At 36.9% G+C, this 16,605-nt stretch overlaps 1 protein-coding gene across 2 annotated transcripts in view; it reads right to left on the reverse strand.

Annotated features, from left to right (window-relative positions):
• The window catches only part of ATP9B (ATPase phospholipid transporting 9B (putative)), a 172,807-nt gene that overhangs the window by 8,701 nt on the left and 147,501 nt on the right, over positions 1-16,605 (reverse strand). For both annotated transcript variants that reach the window (XM_052802752.1, XM_052802684.1), the window contains exons 16-26: positions 14,187-14,348; positions 12,588-12,680; positions 11,347-11,430; positions 10,622-10,792; positions 7,696-7,794; positions 5,058-5,147; positions 4,441-4,585; positions 4,049-4,113; positions 3,435-3,590; positions 3,214-3,278; positions 1,896-2,004 (exon numbers count right to left, since the gene is read on the reverse strand). In XM_052802752.1, coding sequence (XP_052658712.1) covers positions 1,896-2,004; positions 3,214-3,278; positions 3,435-3,590; positions 4,049-4,113; positions 4,441-4,585; positions 5,058-5,147; positions 7,696-7,794; positions 10,622-10,792; positions 11,347-11,430; positions 12,588-12,680; positions 14,187-14,348 — 1,239 coding nt within the window. The remainder of the gene's footprint in view (positions 1-1,895; positions 2,005-3,213; positions 3,279-3,434; positions 3,591-4,048; positions 4,114-4,440; positions 4,586-5,057; positions 5,148-7,695; positions 7,795-10,621; positions 10,793-11,346; positions 11,431-12,587; positions 12,681-14,186; positions 14,349-16,605) is intronic.

Below are 16,605 nucleotides of genomic sequence, written 5' to 3' on the forward strand. Positions count from 1 at the left end.
ATTTTTTTTTTTCTCCTGAGTGCCTACTCATTTTCATTTGAGTACTGCACACTGCTTCCACCTTTGACCATAGCTCCCCAATTAGCGAGATTTGTGAAATAAGAATGAGCTTGAGTTTTAGTTCACCTTTATGGAACTAGAAGGGGTAAGTCACTCCTGAGCCTCTAGGGAATGCTGCACAACAGGCTGTGAATCATTTTCAGATGAAAGCTGGGAGCCCTCCTGCTTGTACTTCCTTTCAAATTTTCATCAGCTTTTCTAGCTGTAACTCCGTAGGAACCACAGTAACAGTAATACTGAATCAGTGTGTCCTCCGGGGTATGTGGCCACACCTGTCTCTCTGAACCTTGCTAATTTTTTCTCTTCTTGCACCGGAGCAAGAGCCTGTCAATGACTTGTGCAATATATCTTATTCTTTTAAAAATCTAAGAAGCATTTTCGTCACTAGCGTATCCCAGAAAAGAAACCAATTCCTAGGAATACAATTATAGTCTACGTCAACATGTGTTTGAATAACACTAGCTGAATAGCATTGGTGGACATTTGCATTTAGAGTCCATAATTTGAAAAATGATGTGCAGAAATACGTAGGCCTCAGTGTCATGACTAAGGCAGCATGATCATCAATTGTGGTAATAGACACTCACAATAAGATTACCTTGTAATAGTGAAGTCAAATGTAGCACATAAATAACTTTTTGTACTACTCATCCATAATCATTCACTGATCATCATCTGCCCCACACAATGCACTGAACTGTACTCTCCAGTTTCTCCACATTCTCTTTGTTTTTAATTCTGAAGAGAATTATTTGGGTTCTACTTATTTAATATTCAGAGAGGTGCAACATAAACTGGGAAAGCCAATGATTCAGCACGTCCAAGAACTGTCATTTAAGCCTAAACAAAAAAACTTAGCCTGTATTCATCTACCCATTCTGGGCAGTTTCCGAGCACAGGCTAACTTCTAGCTTGGGAAATAAGATGCTTCCAAGTTCCCTCAACAGGTTTCCACTTGCGAGCTTACAACTGCCTTTAGCAGGTATAAGGCCATGCTTTTTTGAGATTAATCGTAGGCTGAAATCTCACAAAGAAACTTTAAAGATTCTGAAGAGGAGAAAGAGAGAATCAAGATCTCCAAGAGATGAGAAAAAATTCTCCCAGACTAACATAGCTAATAGCTAATTTAGTACAATTAAAAAGTCAAAGGCTCTGAAAAGTTTGGATCCTCTTCGACTACAGTCTACTTTTGAACTTTTAGACACAACTTCAAAGTATCTACTATCCCTAAAAAGACTATCTGCTTCTGCTTTGGATCCTAACTTTTCTAGCTGACGGTTTAAGAAGGAGCAGAAGTTCTTGAGATTTGTTTCACTTTTGCAGGTAAAGAAATTACATACTTTCATTGTTTGCAGGTATGTGCAAACACACAGAAAGCAGTATGATTTGGTTAAGATGTATCAGTTATCAGTATCTGTTATTTAAAGAAAGTCAGCTTTTGGAGAGGTCAGTAGTAATATCTGGGGGTTAGGGGAAAAAAAAAATATCTATACATTAATCTACCAGTTAAAAAGGAAAAAGGAGCTGTGAAAAAGCATAAATAAATAACTCCAGATCAGAGATCCTGGGGCCAGACTGAAAGCAAGTTTTTCATTAACATACCTTCATGTTTGAATTATTTCAGTCCAACCATTGGTGACTTAACAAACGTATTAATAAAACTGAATGGAACATTTGGTACTGTGGATTATTTTCATAGTACGAAAGTCTCCATTACATTAGTTGTGCATCTGTCTTGCATGGAATACCTTCAGAAAATGATTGCAAGAATTCCCAGTTTTGTACACCGGCAATTTCAGCATTTGTTCATATCTGAGCACTGAGGACATTCCTACCTTTGTGAGATCCTTATAAAGTTCTGGATATAGCAATGCCATTTCTGGCTTCACATCCTGATCCAATACTAGAGAGAAGACTGGAAACATAGTATATATAGTTGCATACCTATGTGAAAGGAAAGCACATAAATTGACACTTTTGTATGATAGGATTTTAAACTATCTACTGAGTTCAAGTCTTTTTATGTAAGTGGAATTAAACTGGTTCTTCTACCCAGCACTGAGGCAGCTTACTAATACAGCTTTACGTACGCAACCTGCTCTTCTGCTTCTGAGAGCTGCCAGTCATGAGAAGTTACAGAGCTTTTATATGTTCAAAACCAGTAAATACATTTCTTTCTTCCATATATATCACCCGAGCTTATCGCCTATTACCATACTCTCTGTGCACTTGCACTTCGGACAACCAGTTCAAAGACCTGACATTTAAATTCATCCACAGACAATGGCATGAAAACTGAAGAAAAAAAAAAGCACTATATTCTGGACATCATGGTATAGGGAGGCAGATGAACAAGAGTCCTAACAGCTCTGTAAGTGGCTTTCGATTTTAGTATGCACATGCCAGATGTATACTTTAGTATGTACTTTCCTAGAACTTGGCACAACTATTTACAGACATTTTGGAGAGGTCTACTGCTTGCCTCTGCAGAGTCTGGTGTAAGCAGACTTTGATTTGACTATGATTTAAGTTACTATTGATTTAAGTTGTTATTATTTACAAGGAGTATAAAAAGAAGCTCTTAAGACAGAAGGAGCAGAGAGCAGGGACGAACACAAGTATATTCACACCCCTCAGCTGTATGACTTGGGCAACCACGTTACTAAAGCAGCTTCTGCAACAAGACCAGGGGGCTCCTAATCCTGCATACGTTCACCTGAACGGAGATCTGTGTGGCAGACTTGGGTAGTGCACTCTCAGAGGATATTTCGTAGTCAGTAGCTTCAGCTCTATTTTTAACAGAAAAATCTGTGATTCTCACGGAGGCTTGTATGGCAATCTGTGTAACAGCTGAAACTGGTCTGGGAGACTTCCTCTATTGTTTCCACCCCATATATGAAAAAGGTTATACGGTATCCTCTTCTAAGGCTATGCAGATCCCTCTCTTCAGAGAGCTGATAACGAGGCTTCGCCCCTCATATAGTGCGTATTCAACCTAGTTTGACTTTTTGTTGTAGACTCATTCCAGGTTTTGGTAGTGTACCAATGATACATGTATCAAAAAATGTGGCAGACACCAACTACGTGATGCTAATTAACAAGTTAGTTTGCTATATTTATTACCAGGTATCTTAAGTGTTGGTTTTGACTTACCCTACCATTAGGAATCCTTGGTACAAGGGAACAGATGCAAAATAGAAGACTGATGAAAATACAGCCTACAAAAAGCAGATAATTACATATATTTAATATAATTCTACATACAAAACATTACAATAAAGAAAAAAGTAACAACACTGGTTGATTAATATTTTGTGACATCTCAAAGACAGACATAGTGTTTTTAACTATTCAGAAAACAAAGTTTTAAATACCTGCATAGTTGAAATAATAAGGCCCCGGTGCATGACAAATTGACCTAGTGCTGCTGATCTTTTGTAACTGTTTCGACCATGTACCATCAGCAGCCTACCTATGTGTTTAAACTGTGTGATAGAAAAGTCAGCTGCTAGGGAAGCTTGTTTTCCCTCCTAGGACAAAACAAAAATATTCCAAATATGAAACCCAGTGTAAAAGATGTGTTTCAACTTTCAAAATTCTAAGTGATAATTAATTTTAAAAGTCAAGTTTGTTCCTGCTTCAGAAATCAACCCTGCAACGAGACACAAAGGACTTTTCTTTGTGCATATTCTAAGATGCAGTGGCTGTAACAAGTAAGTTTAATTGCCTATCCTGCTTCTTTCCAGTAAATGCTACGCAGAAATAACTATAGTGTTTTCTGCTTTTCTTGCTTTTTGTATTTAAAAAGATAAAGCAGAGGACATAAAAGCAAAGAAAATGTTAGTTCAAAGACTAAGCATTTTTATCATCTTACAGCATACTTTAATTAGAAATGATCAATTCACTACTGTTTAAGAATAAAGCTTCTAATCCCATGTTACTATACTACTATGTGGCACATCTTTGACAATGAAACTGTTAACATTACCTTGCCTTCAATTCCAATTCCACAGTCTGCTGCTTGGATCATGCTGACATCATTTCCTCCATCACCTGGAAAATGTCACTGCAATATTCAGCTCTGCAGAGGTTTTACTCTCCTGGCCTTACAGTATTTTAGAAACCTCTTATATACCTTTAAATTCCTACAATTAATCTATGGATTATGATTAATTACTTCAGCAGTCAAGACTTCTTTTCTGTGGAATAAAGAAGATAACTGCACCTTTCTCATGCAATGGCATTTTCTGCTACGGCTACATAATACCTGGCTGTTGATAAAGAAGTCTCTGGTTTTAACTGTTTCTCAATGGTGCCATCTACTGCTTAAATTTATTACAGATTTTAGCTACTGCAAATGAAGACCATGCCAACAGTTACCTATTGCACACGTGCGTTTTCCAGTGTGGTGCTGTAACAGTTTCACAATATGAGCTTTTTGGGTGGGAGAACATCGGCAGCACACTACAGCAGGACACTGACAAGCCAGCTCTACAAACTCATGCTCATAATACTTCAGACAAACCTAAAGAAAAAAATACACTTGCATTCATTTACTTACGATTAAATACTACTACAGGTAGTATAACACAAACACAGTATAAAGAATTCTTTTATGAAGTTTTGCTTGCACAACACCCATGTGGGAGAAAAAAAAGCCACATTCTCCTGACTGTGGTTTTATTATTTTAAACTGACATTCTCTTTCCTTTAGAGAGCCAACACACTTTTGGGCTAAGAGAAGAGACAATACTAAAGCATGCTGCATACAAATTCCATTCTGCTACCATACAGGAGACCACAGAACCAGTAACATTTGTCCATCTAGAACATACACCCTCTACCTAGCACTCAGTGAAAAACAAAAGTATCTCTACGGACAACTTAAAGTACGGGCAAACATTGGAAAAAAGTTTAAGAGCATGAAGACACCGATACTCTACTTTTTGAACATAAGCATATAGATAAATGTAATTTGACAAAAACCATGTTCTTACCTCAAGTGAGTCCCCAGATATCACCAAGGCACAATCATGCTTCCTCCTAAAGGCGTTTAGTTCTAGGTGAGCCTCTCCTCGAGTCGTAACCTTCAATAAAAACCACTCACTTAAAAGATTTTGTTATATACTTAAAAAAAACAATCCTGCCTAAATAAATCAGGTTTTGAGAACTCATACCCAGAAGGCCTTGGTTCTTCAACAAATGTTTTATCCCAGTGCAAGCCCAATACCCATGGGATGTGACTACAAGCCTCGAACCTTACGGAGTGAAAAAGTAATCCTCAAACAAGGAAAATCTATGTAGTCAGCTTAACTGGTTCCTCACCAAAGTAGACCAGGGCTAAAAAATTAATGAATTAATGACATTAAAACATCTTAAGTTCAAGATGACTTGAGTCTTTCCATCTTGGCAGGCCTAGAGATGGGGGGAAAAAAAAAAAAAAAAAAAAAGACTAAAACCCAAGCAAACCCCCAAACTTTTATTTATTAACTAGTAAAATATGTTCTTAGAATAATGCAAGATGTTCATATTAATAGTTCCTTCAGTTTGGGTAAGTAGACACAGATCTCAAAAGGCACATAAAAACGCTCACTAGTGCTAATCCTTTTGGATCTTGCATGAGTATGCAAGGAGGATCAAGTGGCATAACAAAAGAACGACATGACAGATTTTTTAATTTACATAATTATTGTTTCAGAAAGGCCCAGCTGTGAAATGCAAAAATGGTCAAAGGTTACCAAATGGATTTTGGAACATTTGGAGCTAGAACACAGAACACGAAAAAATTAAATTATAACCACATTTGGAAGAGATTGGCAGTTTTGGTTTTTTTTCCAATAAAAGATCAAAGTATTTTAGAGCTATCATGCAAGACAAAGTTCCAAGCACAGAATAAAACACAAACTCTGATTATACTTCTAATTTTGGCTCTGTCAGCACTTTGATCAAAAAACTTTTAAAATATATGAGTCTTAATTATACTGAACATGAAGTTTTGTCTTTGGCCCACTACTATGCAGAATCAGATGCAGTCCCAAAGACCTTTGTCCCTGCAGATGGGCTCTACTACACATAAAATTTGAGTTATACTAAAAAGCACCTGTAAACAGAAAAACTCATACACATGCCCCAATTCAGAATTTTTTTTCCTCCTTTCCCTTAATTACGTAAAGAGAAAGCTCCTTGTCTGCCAACTCTTAGGAACCCTGGATTGCATTGGCCCACTATATCTTTCTGCGTTACGGAGATTAAGAGATGTCAGCACTTGGTGCACACTGATGAGCAGTAATTGCCCTCTCTGTTCTACCTTTCACCTAACAGAGGTTTTGTTTTCTTTAATTTGTAAATACCTCTAGAACAATCAATCAGTTAATTTCATTACAAAACGAAGAAGCTGAGACTTCCAAGAATAAAAAAAAGGAGCGTCAAAACCAAAATGCATATTTTTGGGAAGCCAAAGTAGTAAATAATTTTTTTATTTACTAATTTATAACTAAAATAGAAGTGTTAGAGTGCTTGGTATTTTCTTACATTAATCCAGTAGTTATTTCTTTGCAACAAATACAGCCACAGAAATAATTCTGTATAAATCTATTTTCTAACTAATTTAAAACTTTGTGTACTTTAAGTTAACACACTTTTATGCTGATCTCTTATTACCAGTCGAGGTAATGAAAATAAAAATCTGACTCAACTAAATAGATTTTGTTCAGGAAGACTTAATTTGTGGTGTTACAACATGGAAAGGTCAACAAAAATTGATCTGAAGTTTTATCAGAAGCATTAATAATTTAATTGCAAATAGTAGTCTGCAGGGCCTAATTTGCCATTCTGATGTTTCAGAAGAAACTACATTTACATGTAAATTATATTCATATAATTATTTCTGTAGGTGCAAGTGGTTCATTTAGAACAAACACAGACATATTATGTCTGATCACACAGCATCAATCAACGGCTGGAAAATCTATTTTTGTTTGGCTTCAGCAGAGTTGATGCTATGCAAATATAATCAAAACGTATAGAAAAATATACTCAGTTTACCTTTCTAACAATTATCTTAAACAGTCTGTTAATAAAATGCAAATATATATCATGATACAAAAAAAATTCAAATTTTCTCATACTGATTTGAACTATGTCAATACAGAGGACATTGGCATCACAGTTTAATTCAGGATTAATTCTGCTTGAGTCTAAAGGGTTCTATTAATGAAAATGCTAGAAGAAGCAAGAACCACATTCAGATAGCCTAAATTCCTGGATACTCTTTTCTCCTGGCTCAGCACCTCACATAGACCCCTCTCCATCATCACTCAGAGGTACCTTACTATGCCCATTGTGTAAGTGAAGAGTGTAAAACGCATGTTGAACCTGGGTCACCCGAACACATGGCTACAAACATTTCTGTAGAGTATCAACAAAACTAGAAACAAGCACCTTTAAACAGAAGCAATGCTTTGTAATTCTACATCCTTGAGTAACAACCTAAGGACCACTCTCTTGACCATTATTATGACACTCAGTACAATAACCCATCAATTTTCAACAAGCAGCCAACTACTAATCAAATAAAGCAACACTGTTATTAGCTGTCCTTTGATGAACCAACAAAAAAGTTGGAACTATACTTACAGGTCTGAAAATGTGAATATCTTGAGTCCTAGACACTAAGTGAGAACTTTTCGCAATGCAAGTTGCTGTCTCCAGTTTATCTCCTGTTAACATCCATATCTGCAAAATAACGTAAAAGTTTACTCCATTGGAAAGTTATGTGTCTGTTCTGCAAATCTAAATGGCATCCCTCTCCAACCTTTTTCTCATACCTTTTGGGATTAGATTACCAGAGAAAATATACTGATATGTGCATTTTAAACTAAAATCAATGAGCAGTTTTTACTGCAATAACACACAAAGCAGAAAAGAACTGTCTTTACTTCAGGCAGCTCCGCTCCCCTTCCCTCCTCACAAGGGCCAATGTCTCAATTTACATGAAGACAACGGGAAACTCTGGGGAAACCCACTGGCATAACTGAACAGCAGGGGAAAACATAAAAGCCTTTCCCTACGGCCCTGATACTACCTTGATCAAAAGAGCGAGGATGCAGACAACTAGAAGAGAGATAACATTTGTCAGCAAAATGATGTGACACAAGTCACAAGTCTGTGACCCTGGTGAGACTCTATTAGAAAGCAGCAAGGCAGCATATCCTGGAGGAAGAGCTACAGTCCCAATGCTCCAAAGAGATCCTGCCCACTGACCACACAGAACTGGGATGAAGGCATTAAAGTTTAAGGAATAAGGTTGAGGATCCATCTGTTCTTAAAGTGAGACAGCTTGCTCTCCCTCAGCCCCTTAACACGAAGAAAGTGAAGGACATCTGGATGAAATACCATTAGCCCTAGACCAAACAGAACAGACAACACAGGAAGAATGACTTAAGCTGCAGGAGTGATTACTGGATAGTTACTAAGTTAACAATTGCAACTTTATTAAACTGTAAGCCTCTATCTCCCTCTTTTCCTGTATATCTCAGGTAAGATCCTTTTCATTTGTGTCCATGTGGGTCAATGAATAGAAAAAAAAGACTCCTTCTCATCAGTAACCAAATAATCTATAATTTTATGACCTAGCTACACCATTCTTGTGTTTCCAGCCTACTATAATGTTGGTAGTAACTAAAGCCAGAACAATTTTAATGCTCTGAAATCCTAGCACTAATCATTTAAAAAAACCCCCAACCCTAAAAATTGTCACACTGTTCTATACCTCTTTATAGCAGGATATACCTAAGTCAGAATTGACCACATAGAGAAGAAATATCAAGAGCAAATGAGAAAATACTGTACATGAAGTAGTAATATATAAGTACTTTGCACTACTCACACTGTACTAAAAAGACATTTGATGTAATCATAAGGCTTTAGTCCATACATATATTTTTCTAATTGTGCACACCACTGCATTACCAGCTAATTCACCTGAAAGCTTTTGCATAACAGGGATTAATTAAAAACAGAGTAACAAAACAGCAGACATGGGAAGGGGCCTCTGGAGATTATCTAGTCCAACTCTGCTGCTCAAAGCAGGGTCAACTACAGCAGGCTGCTCAGGACCACAGTTTTGAGCATCTCCAACGATGGAGACTCCACTAACTCTCTGGGAGACCTGCTCCAGTGTTTGAATACACTCACAGTAAAATATTTTCTTCTATTCAAGTGGAACTTCCTTTATTTCAGTTTGCATCCATTGTCTCATGCTTTGTGCACCACCGAAAAGAGCCTGGCTCTGTCCTCTTTGCACCCTCCCCTAAGGTATTTGTAGACATTAACAAGATCCTCCTGAGCCGGCTGAACTTCACCCTCTTGTAACTACTGTGGGTAGCCAAGGCCATCCCCTCAACCAGCTTTCACAGCCCTGACCAATTCCTCCTTGTCTGTTAGTATGAGGGCTAGTAGAGCATCTCTCCTCATTCACTTCTCAGTCACCTGTGTCAGGAAATTATTGTCATTGCACTCCCAAAATTCTCCTGGTTTGCTTGTACCCTCCTGTATTGCCCTTCCAGCAGATCTTGGGGTGGTTAAAGTCCAGCACAAGGACCAGCACGTGCAAATGTGAGGCTTCTTCCAGTTGTCTGAAGGAGACCTCTTCTACTATTTCTTCATCAGGCAGTCTGTAGCAGACAGTCACCATAACGTTGTCCACATTGGTCTGCTCGCTAATTCTAACCCATAAATTCTCAACTGGCTCATCATTTGTCCCAAGGAAGAGCTCCATGCATTCCCGCTCCTCTCTCATGTAATGGGAGATTTCCCATGCTTGCTGCAAAGCAAAATTACTTACCCGCCTTCTCAGGCTAAAAAAACCCATTGTACCTGATTCAGTTTAACCAGTGCAAAGTCACCTTTTCTGTGCGGTTTGACACTCTGCTTCAAGCAAAATGATCTTGCCCACTCCCCTCAGATACTGCTCGTATCTTTACTTCAAACCCTCTCTCAGACAAATGTGCAATTACTTCTAAATGTGCAATTACTTCTAGATGTGCAACTGATAGCTGTGTAGCATTGCCTACCTATGAACAAAACACAGCACATGCCTGTGTGCGAAGCTTTTGACGCTCTCTTTAACATGACTTGAACAAACTCCAATGGCAGTTCTGAATTCTAGTTCAAACTATTCACCTTTTGATCTTTGTGGAGACTTTTCCTGAGTGCCAGGCCTGAAAACTTGGTTATCATATGAATCTTGCACCAAAATTTAGTGTCAGCTAGGACAGTTTACCGTAGACAGTGAGGGGATAAATGACTGGGAGTCATATACATTTATCCATTGGTAGTTTTCCTACAGAAGTAAGCTTAAGATCAATGAAACCTGTGGTGGATAAGGGAACTTTGCACACAATGTCTTGTTCGTTTCTGCTAGCTCGTGCCCAGAATGTGCTTAGGACTTGGCATATTTCTTACTTTGAATGAACCTGAATATAGACAAATATAATCCATGTCTTATTAAAAAAAAGTTGGTAAATGATAACCTGTTATGTCAGCAGTATGCATTTAGTACCTTTATTCCAGCATTTCTTAGCATCTCTAGAGTTGGTCTAACATCTGCTTGCAGCTGATCTTCTACTCCGGTGAGACACAGCAATTCCATTTCTCGCTCCAAACTCTCTACAACAGCAGCAACCTTCAGGTTTCTATCATGTATGCTTAACTTTGCTTGGTTATATCGACTCTGCACAAACACAAAACCGCTTAGAATTCGTTACGACTCATAAAGTATACATTCAGTCTACCGATCAGTTATAATATGGATTCATTAGGTTAAGTGTTTGTCTTTAAATATCTTTAATGAAGAACAGGATTAAAAGAGAAAATTTTACTTTACACTCACTGTTATACATTTTTTTCCTGACAAATCACCTCAAGAGAATGCCTTCTGAAGAACTATTAAGAATTGGGCATTGCAGCATCTAAGCAGGAACCGCCCTTATCTTTCAGAACAAGTAGATTTTTCAGGTCATGCTGAAGCTGCAGAATTAACATTGCACTAGCTTCTGGGAAAACACTGTCCAGTCACATAATAAATCAAAACTGTATCCTCTGTATGACTGCAGAACAACCACTAACAAATGACAAAATCTCTAATAGATTGTGTGCCATACCTCAACTATCGATACTTTAAATACGAATCATCTTTTTTGCCACCTTAACAGAATAAAAAAGAGGAATGTTCCCCTTGAAGTAACTAAATATGGTGAAGTACAAGATCACTCTGTCCCTACATACCTCAAAATCTTGATACTGTTCTTCAGTCAGTGATTTTTTCGCAACCACCAGCGTACGCAGTCCTTCTCGTGCCATATTACCACACTGAATGGACCAAACCACAGAATAGTTATGCAAATATTCAACCATATGTACATGTTTTATATTATATGCTAACTGGGGATATGTGTACTTTTGGTGTTTCTTTAGACTCAGATTATTTTGGAGAAGCCACAAACAGAATAAAAAGCAATTATACTTCAAGCCCCCAAATGAAGTGGTATGCTATTAGTGAGCCAATTAGATTTCCTCTCCTAGCTTAAAGGAAATCTCTCTTAGGTTGAAGCTTTAAAATAAATTAAAACTATTTTTGAGGCATGTAACAGAGCTACATTTTCTTTTGCCACTGAACGTACTTCTTATCAGAAAAATATCTACACATTAAAAATAGCCATGGAACAGCATGTCTTAATGAAAAACAAGGCTGGCCAGTGCAGAACACTTATTGATTTGACCTGATAAAGCTAAATAAATTAAACAAGTATTTTACAATTAATTGTGCATCATTATCGCCAAAAGTAATTTTTATGACATTTTCCTAGGTCTTGAGGGAGTTTAATTTATTCATGTCCCCGAATAAATCAAACTGCCCTGCAGCAGATATTGATTCATATTGCCAATACCATTATGAACATACATGGTGTAATCATTGTATTAACATATTGTCTGTATGTAGGGTCAAAATAAGATGATTGCTGGTACCTACTAGAGCCACACAGTGAAAAATATTAATCAGTTTTGAAATTCAGTCACTAGCTGTTTTATATTAAGTTTAATAAATGTGACAAAAAACTATTTCAATTTGGCTACAACCCTTATTAAACTTCGTAACTCATACCTCACTGTAGAATTTGATAAAATAAGGGCATTTCGGGATAAATAGGTTTATAGCAGAGTACTTCTCAGAACTAATTAGGTTTTGTGTGAAAGGTCAGTCAATGAAAAACAAATTTCCTTGTTTTAAGTAGGAACGTGTTCTACTATGACTACCAGCTTTGCTTTTCCTGTGTGTTATTCAAGAATTGAAAATAATTCTAATCCCTTCAAACCCATCCAGGATATATGTAACTGGGCTTCAAAACCCATTCCTGCATTGGCTCGGGTTCTCCTTTAAGCCTATTCAATAATACCTGATATTTTGATTTAAAATTTTTAGTTTTTACAAAATTTTAATTTTTATAAATTTTGATTTTGTTTCTTACCTCTTCTTCCAACCAATCATTGTACTGTACAATAGTGGACATTGCAACATCTGCACCCTTCATGTAAAATGTAATTTCTCCTGAAGATTCATCCTAAAATTTTACAAAAGAAATAGAGGGGGGGAAAAAAAAATCCGTTTATACAGTCAAAACAATTACCTACCAATAACCCAACTGTATTTTGAAGTAGTCAATGTATTATCATTTATAAAAGATGAACTACCTTGCCAAGAGGTGGGTAAGTTTTATTGCTTGATGTTACTACTACCACCAATGACAACTCTGATTCCATTGAGATACGTATTCCCTACTTTCTCATATAAGAGGATCAGTTCTAACTGAAGTCAACGTGAGTAACAGATTCTCAGCATCTCTAGACTGCCTGTCTAAATTTTAAAATACCACTGTTATGGCCCCTCTAACTACTGTTTTGTTTTTTTGGTGGCATATACAGTCTAGCCCACAACAGAAAGTTTGCCCTGTGTCTTTGAAATACCTAAGTAATTAAAAATTTACAAATAACGGTGTAAATGCTTTTTACAGATGTTTTAACGATAAAACATTAATTGCACATTCAGAGAATTCACATGCAGGCAAATATAATCCAAATCAGGAGTTTCTGAGGTATGGCCTGTCGCAGAAGGAATGGATTAGTCTGACCTGCAAGCTTCTTAGAATATCTCTGAACGTGTCACTGTTAAACAGGCTTTTAGTGCCAACCTCACCTAATGAAATACAGACTGCCAAGGTCTCTCCAGACCTGAGCATGCACATATTCTGCCTGAAGTACCCTTGCCTAAGGCTGACGGAATGCCTGCCTTGTCATCACAGGCCAATAAAAAAAATGGGATGAGTTTGGCACCTATTTAAGTGGGACTTGGCACTGATCTAACCATCTAATAATGTCTGAAGCTGTTCTGCTACAGTGTCTGATTTTAGGTAAGGAGAAGGTAGAAGCATGTAGCGTGGATGGCTTAACATTCGCAGAGGTTTAAATGTTCCTTTTAGCATGGTGTTGTGGCTTCCTTTCACCGGAGTTTTTAATGATCATTACTGTGCTCCCAGCTGGGTGTCTAGGAGACAACTAAGCACGTATCTCGTAAATCTTTGACCCTGTGGGTTGTGCTGTGTATGCGCGCCAGTTCAGATATCAACACTGGGTCTGGAAAAGCAGTGGCACTAGTAGTAGAGAAAGATGCCAACTACTATTGTAAGACATTTCAGCCATTAATTTATCCCTTGAAGAGGCAACATATTTTGTAGGAAAGAAACAAATGGAAAATTAAAACCAAAGGCTTAAAGGCAACCTGCAGCATCAGAGCCTAAGCGTGAAGTAGTGAAAATAACACGTTCCCATGTAAGAGAAGAGTTTGTCTTTTACATGGCTCTCTGCAACATCAGGTTAGCCTGATTTTTCTACAATTGCTTGCCTGGTATTTCATGTGTACCTGTGTCAAAGGTATACTTTCCATTTGAAAATCTTGTGAAATGCATTCCCTGAAGGATCAGGTTTCTATTAAATTTTATAAAAATAAACATTCAGCAAAAACATTTTTTGAGAAATAAAAAAACAAACACCCAGAACACCCCCAAAACTACCCTAACTATGATCCCCATGCGCTTGCTCTCAGAAGTGAAGGGAAAGATCTGCAGAATGTAGTAGGTCAGAATGTGTCCATCAGGGGTCTTCAGCTGCATTGAGGTCAAATCCCTGTTAACCAGAGTGAGACCGACACTCTCTGTCCACTGCACCAGAGCTACCTAAAGAAAGAAAAAAAGGAAAAAAAGAGACATATTTAAGTGTGAAAGGTCTATTATTCTGTTATATAAATTAGGCTAAAGCCAAACAACTGTTGCTAGGGTAAAAGTCTAAACTCTTCCAAGAATCTAGGAATAGAAATGTGAATAGCAGTAGACTGAGTACAAAATCTTGATACATCAAACGAGTATTTTCCTTCAGAAAGCTTATAAAAATTCTTATGAATAATATGAAAACTTATTTGAAAGTATCCCTGCAAATGAGGTATTTAGAATATATTGTTCAGAAATAACAGTTCTAATAAAAAAAACCCAGATACACAGTCAACAATACTTAAAGGACATCCAGTAGAAATTATGCAAATACAGAATACAATTTCTGTACCAACAACATCGCTCCAAGTAACAGATTTTGGGAGTATTCTATATAAAACATTTTATTAGATCTACAATTACATGCAAGTTGAGACACTGTAATATGTAGTAAATAGATAAGCAAAGGATCAGGATCTTATTTTTAGCTTACTTTCTTCATTTGCATCATTTTATTACTTTGTTTCAACAATAATATAATCGAGTCCTTACCGTATCAGATGAGATGAAAACCAAGCTTATGATACTGCATCCCACAAACACACCTGTGAAAGTCCCTTTTACAAACCCAGAAATGCTGCATTGTACAAGAATCACTGTCAGCTACCACTACATGGCATCTTAAACGCATGCATTAGAGATTTCACTTTTTTTTTTTAATTTTGCTGCTTCAAAGTGCATGACATCTAGCTTCTACTTTCTTCTATGTTATCCTTTAAATAATACACTAGGTATTTTTCTATCACCACCGTGTGGTTTATTCCTTCAAAAAATTAATACTTTAGGAAAATTGCTTTACTGTTAGTTTATATATAAGCCATATTCCATATCTGAATGGGAAGTTTCTGATAAAAAAAAAAAATTCTCCTCCTCCATTCTGTTTTTAGTTTTCCAAATGCTAATCATTATTGGAAACCAGATTTTTAAATTACTAGAAAGGTAATCATAATGAAGTTCACATGATTTTTATGGAACCTGCCTCTGCCATTAATCTCAGGTAAGATGAAAAAAATAAAAATCAAGCAGTGTGATGAAAGACTTGCAAGTAGTAAAATCCCTAGATAAGTTCAACAGACATGACTAATGCTCACTAAGAATTTCACCCAAAGCAAGTAAACCACCGTAGCTTCTTTGAAAATTTAAAATTTGAAAAAAACCCCCCATTTGCGTGAACCCCTAAGAAACCCTAGTAGTGCCATCTGTGTAGGCATCACCAAATGAAAACACAGCAAGATGCAGTTACAGAAGAGAAGAGAACGCACTTTGAAAAGCACCATTTTAAAATCTCGAAAATCACAGGAAGTCTTTTCAGGGGTTTTTCTTCTTGAATAAAAGTACCATATAAGCTGTAAATGATCCAATACTCCCAAGGTTAATTTTCAATTTTCACAGTGAAAGGTTACTATTACATTCTGACCTGTAAATTGCATCTTTCTACTAATACCCTATCATCTCATTTGTGTCCCTTTGCAGCTAGGACTTAAGTGTTCTATATTTGGTGACTCACATCTGTTTATTATTTCCTTTATGCTTGGCTTCACCTACCATTTGAATTAGCATTTTGCAGCAGTCATTTTGGATTCTTATACCTGGCCTGCACACAACTGCATTTTTTTTTTTTTTCTTTTAAATTGATCAGCGCAAATACCATAGCAGAAATAGTCAATAAAGCTCAAGAGTCAAATAGATGCCTAAAAGGCAACTGAACAAACTTGAGAGCAAGACATTAACTTTGACTCTCGTCATTCAGAATGAATCAGAGCAGCTAGACCTTAACAGCACCCAGAACAACATAGCCAGACCTTACCATTAAATATTGGAAGCTTTTAGAATATACAATTAAAAAAAAAAAAGTATTTCACAAATGGCATGAAAATCTACATTAGAAAGCTTAACAAATAAGTATATACTGAATGGCTGGCTATACAGAGTTTTTGAACTCTGGTTCAAAAAAAGGATTCTTAGGCAAGACTCTCTCTTCTTGAGGTTTCCCCTCTACAAGTATATTCTTTTCTCTTCAATATGTTTCTGAAACCTCACAGTAAAATGGTCTTGCAATCTAGTGTGCATACAACAAGAACCCCTAGAATGCCAGGTAAACACACCAGCTGTGGCTTCTACAGAACTTGACATATTGGATGGTGTCAGATAAAGCAATCAAAGTTTG

Source organism: Harpia harpyja, chromosome 1 (assembly GCF_026419915.1).
Source record: "Harpia harpyja isolate bHarHar1 chromosome 1, bHarHar1 primary haplotype, whole genome shotgun sequence".
In the NCBI taxonomy this organism is placed as follows: Eukaryota; Metazoa; Chordata; class Aves; order Accipitriformes; family Accipitridae; genus Harpia; species Harpia harpyja.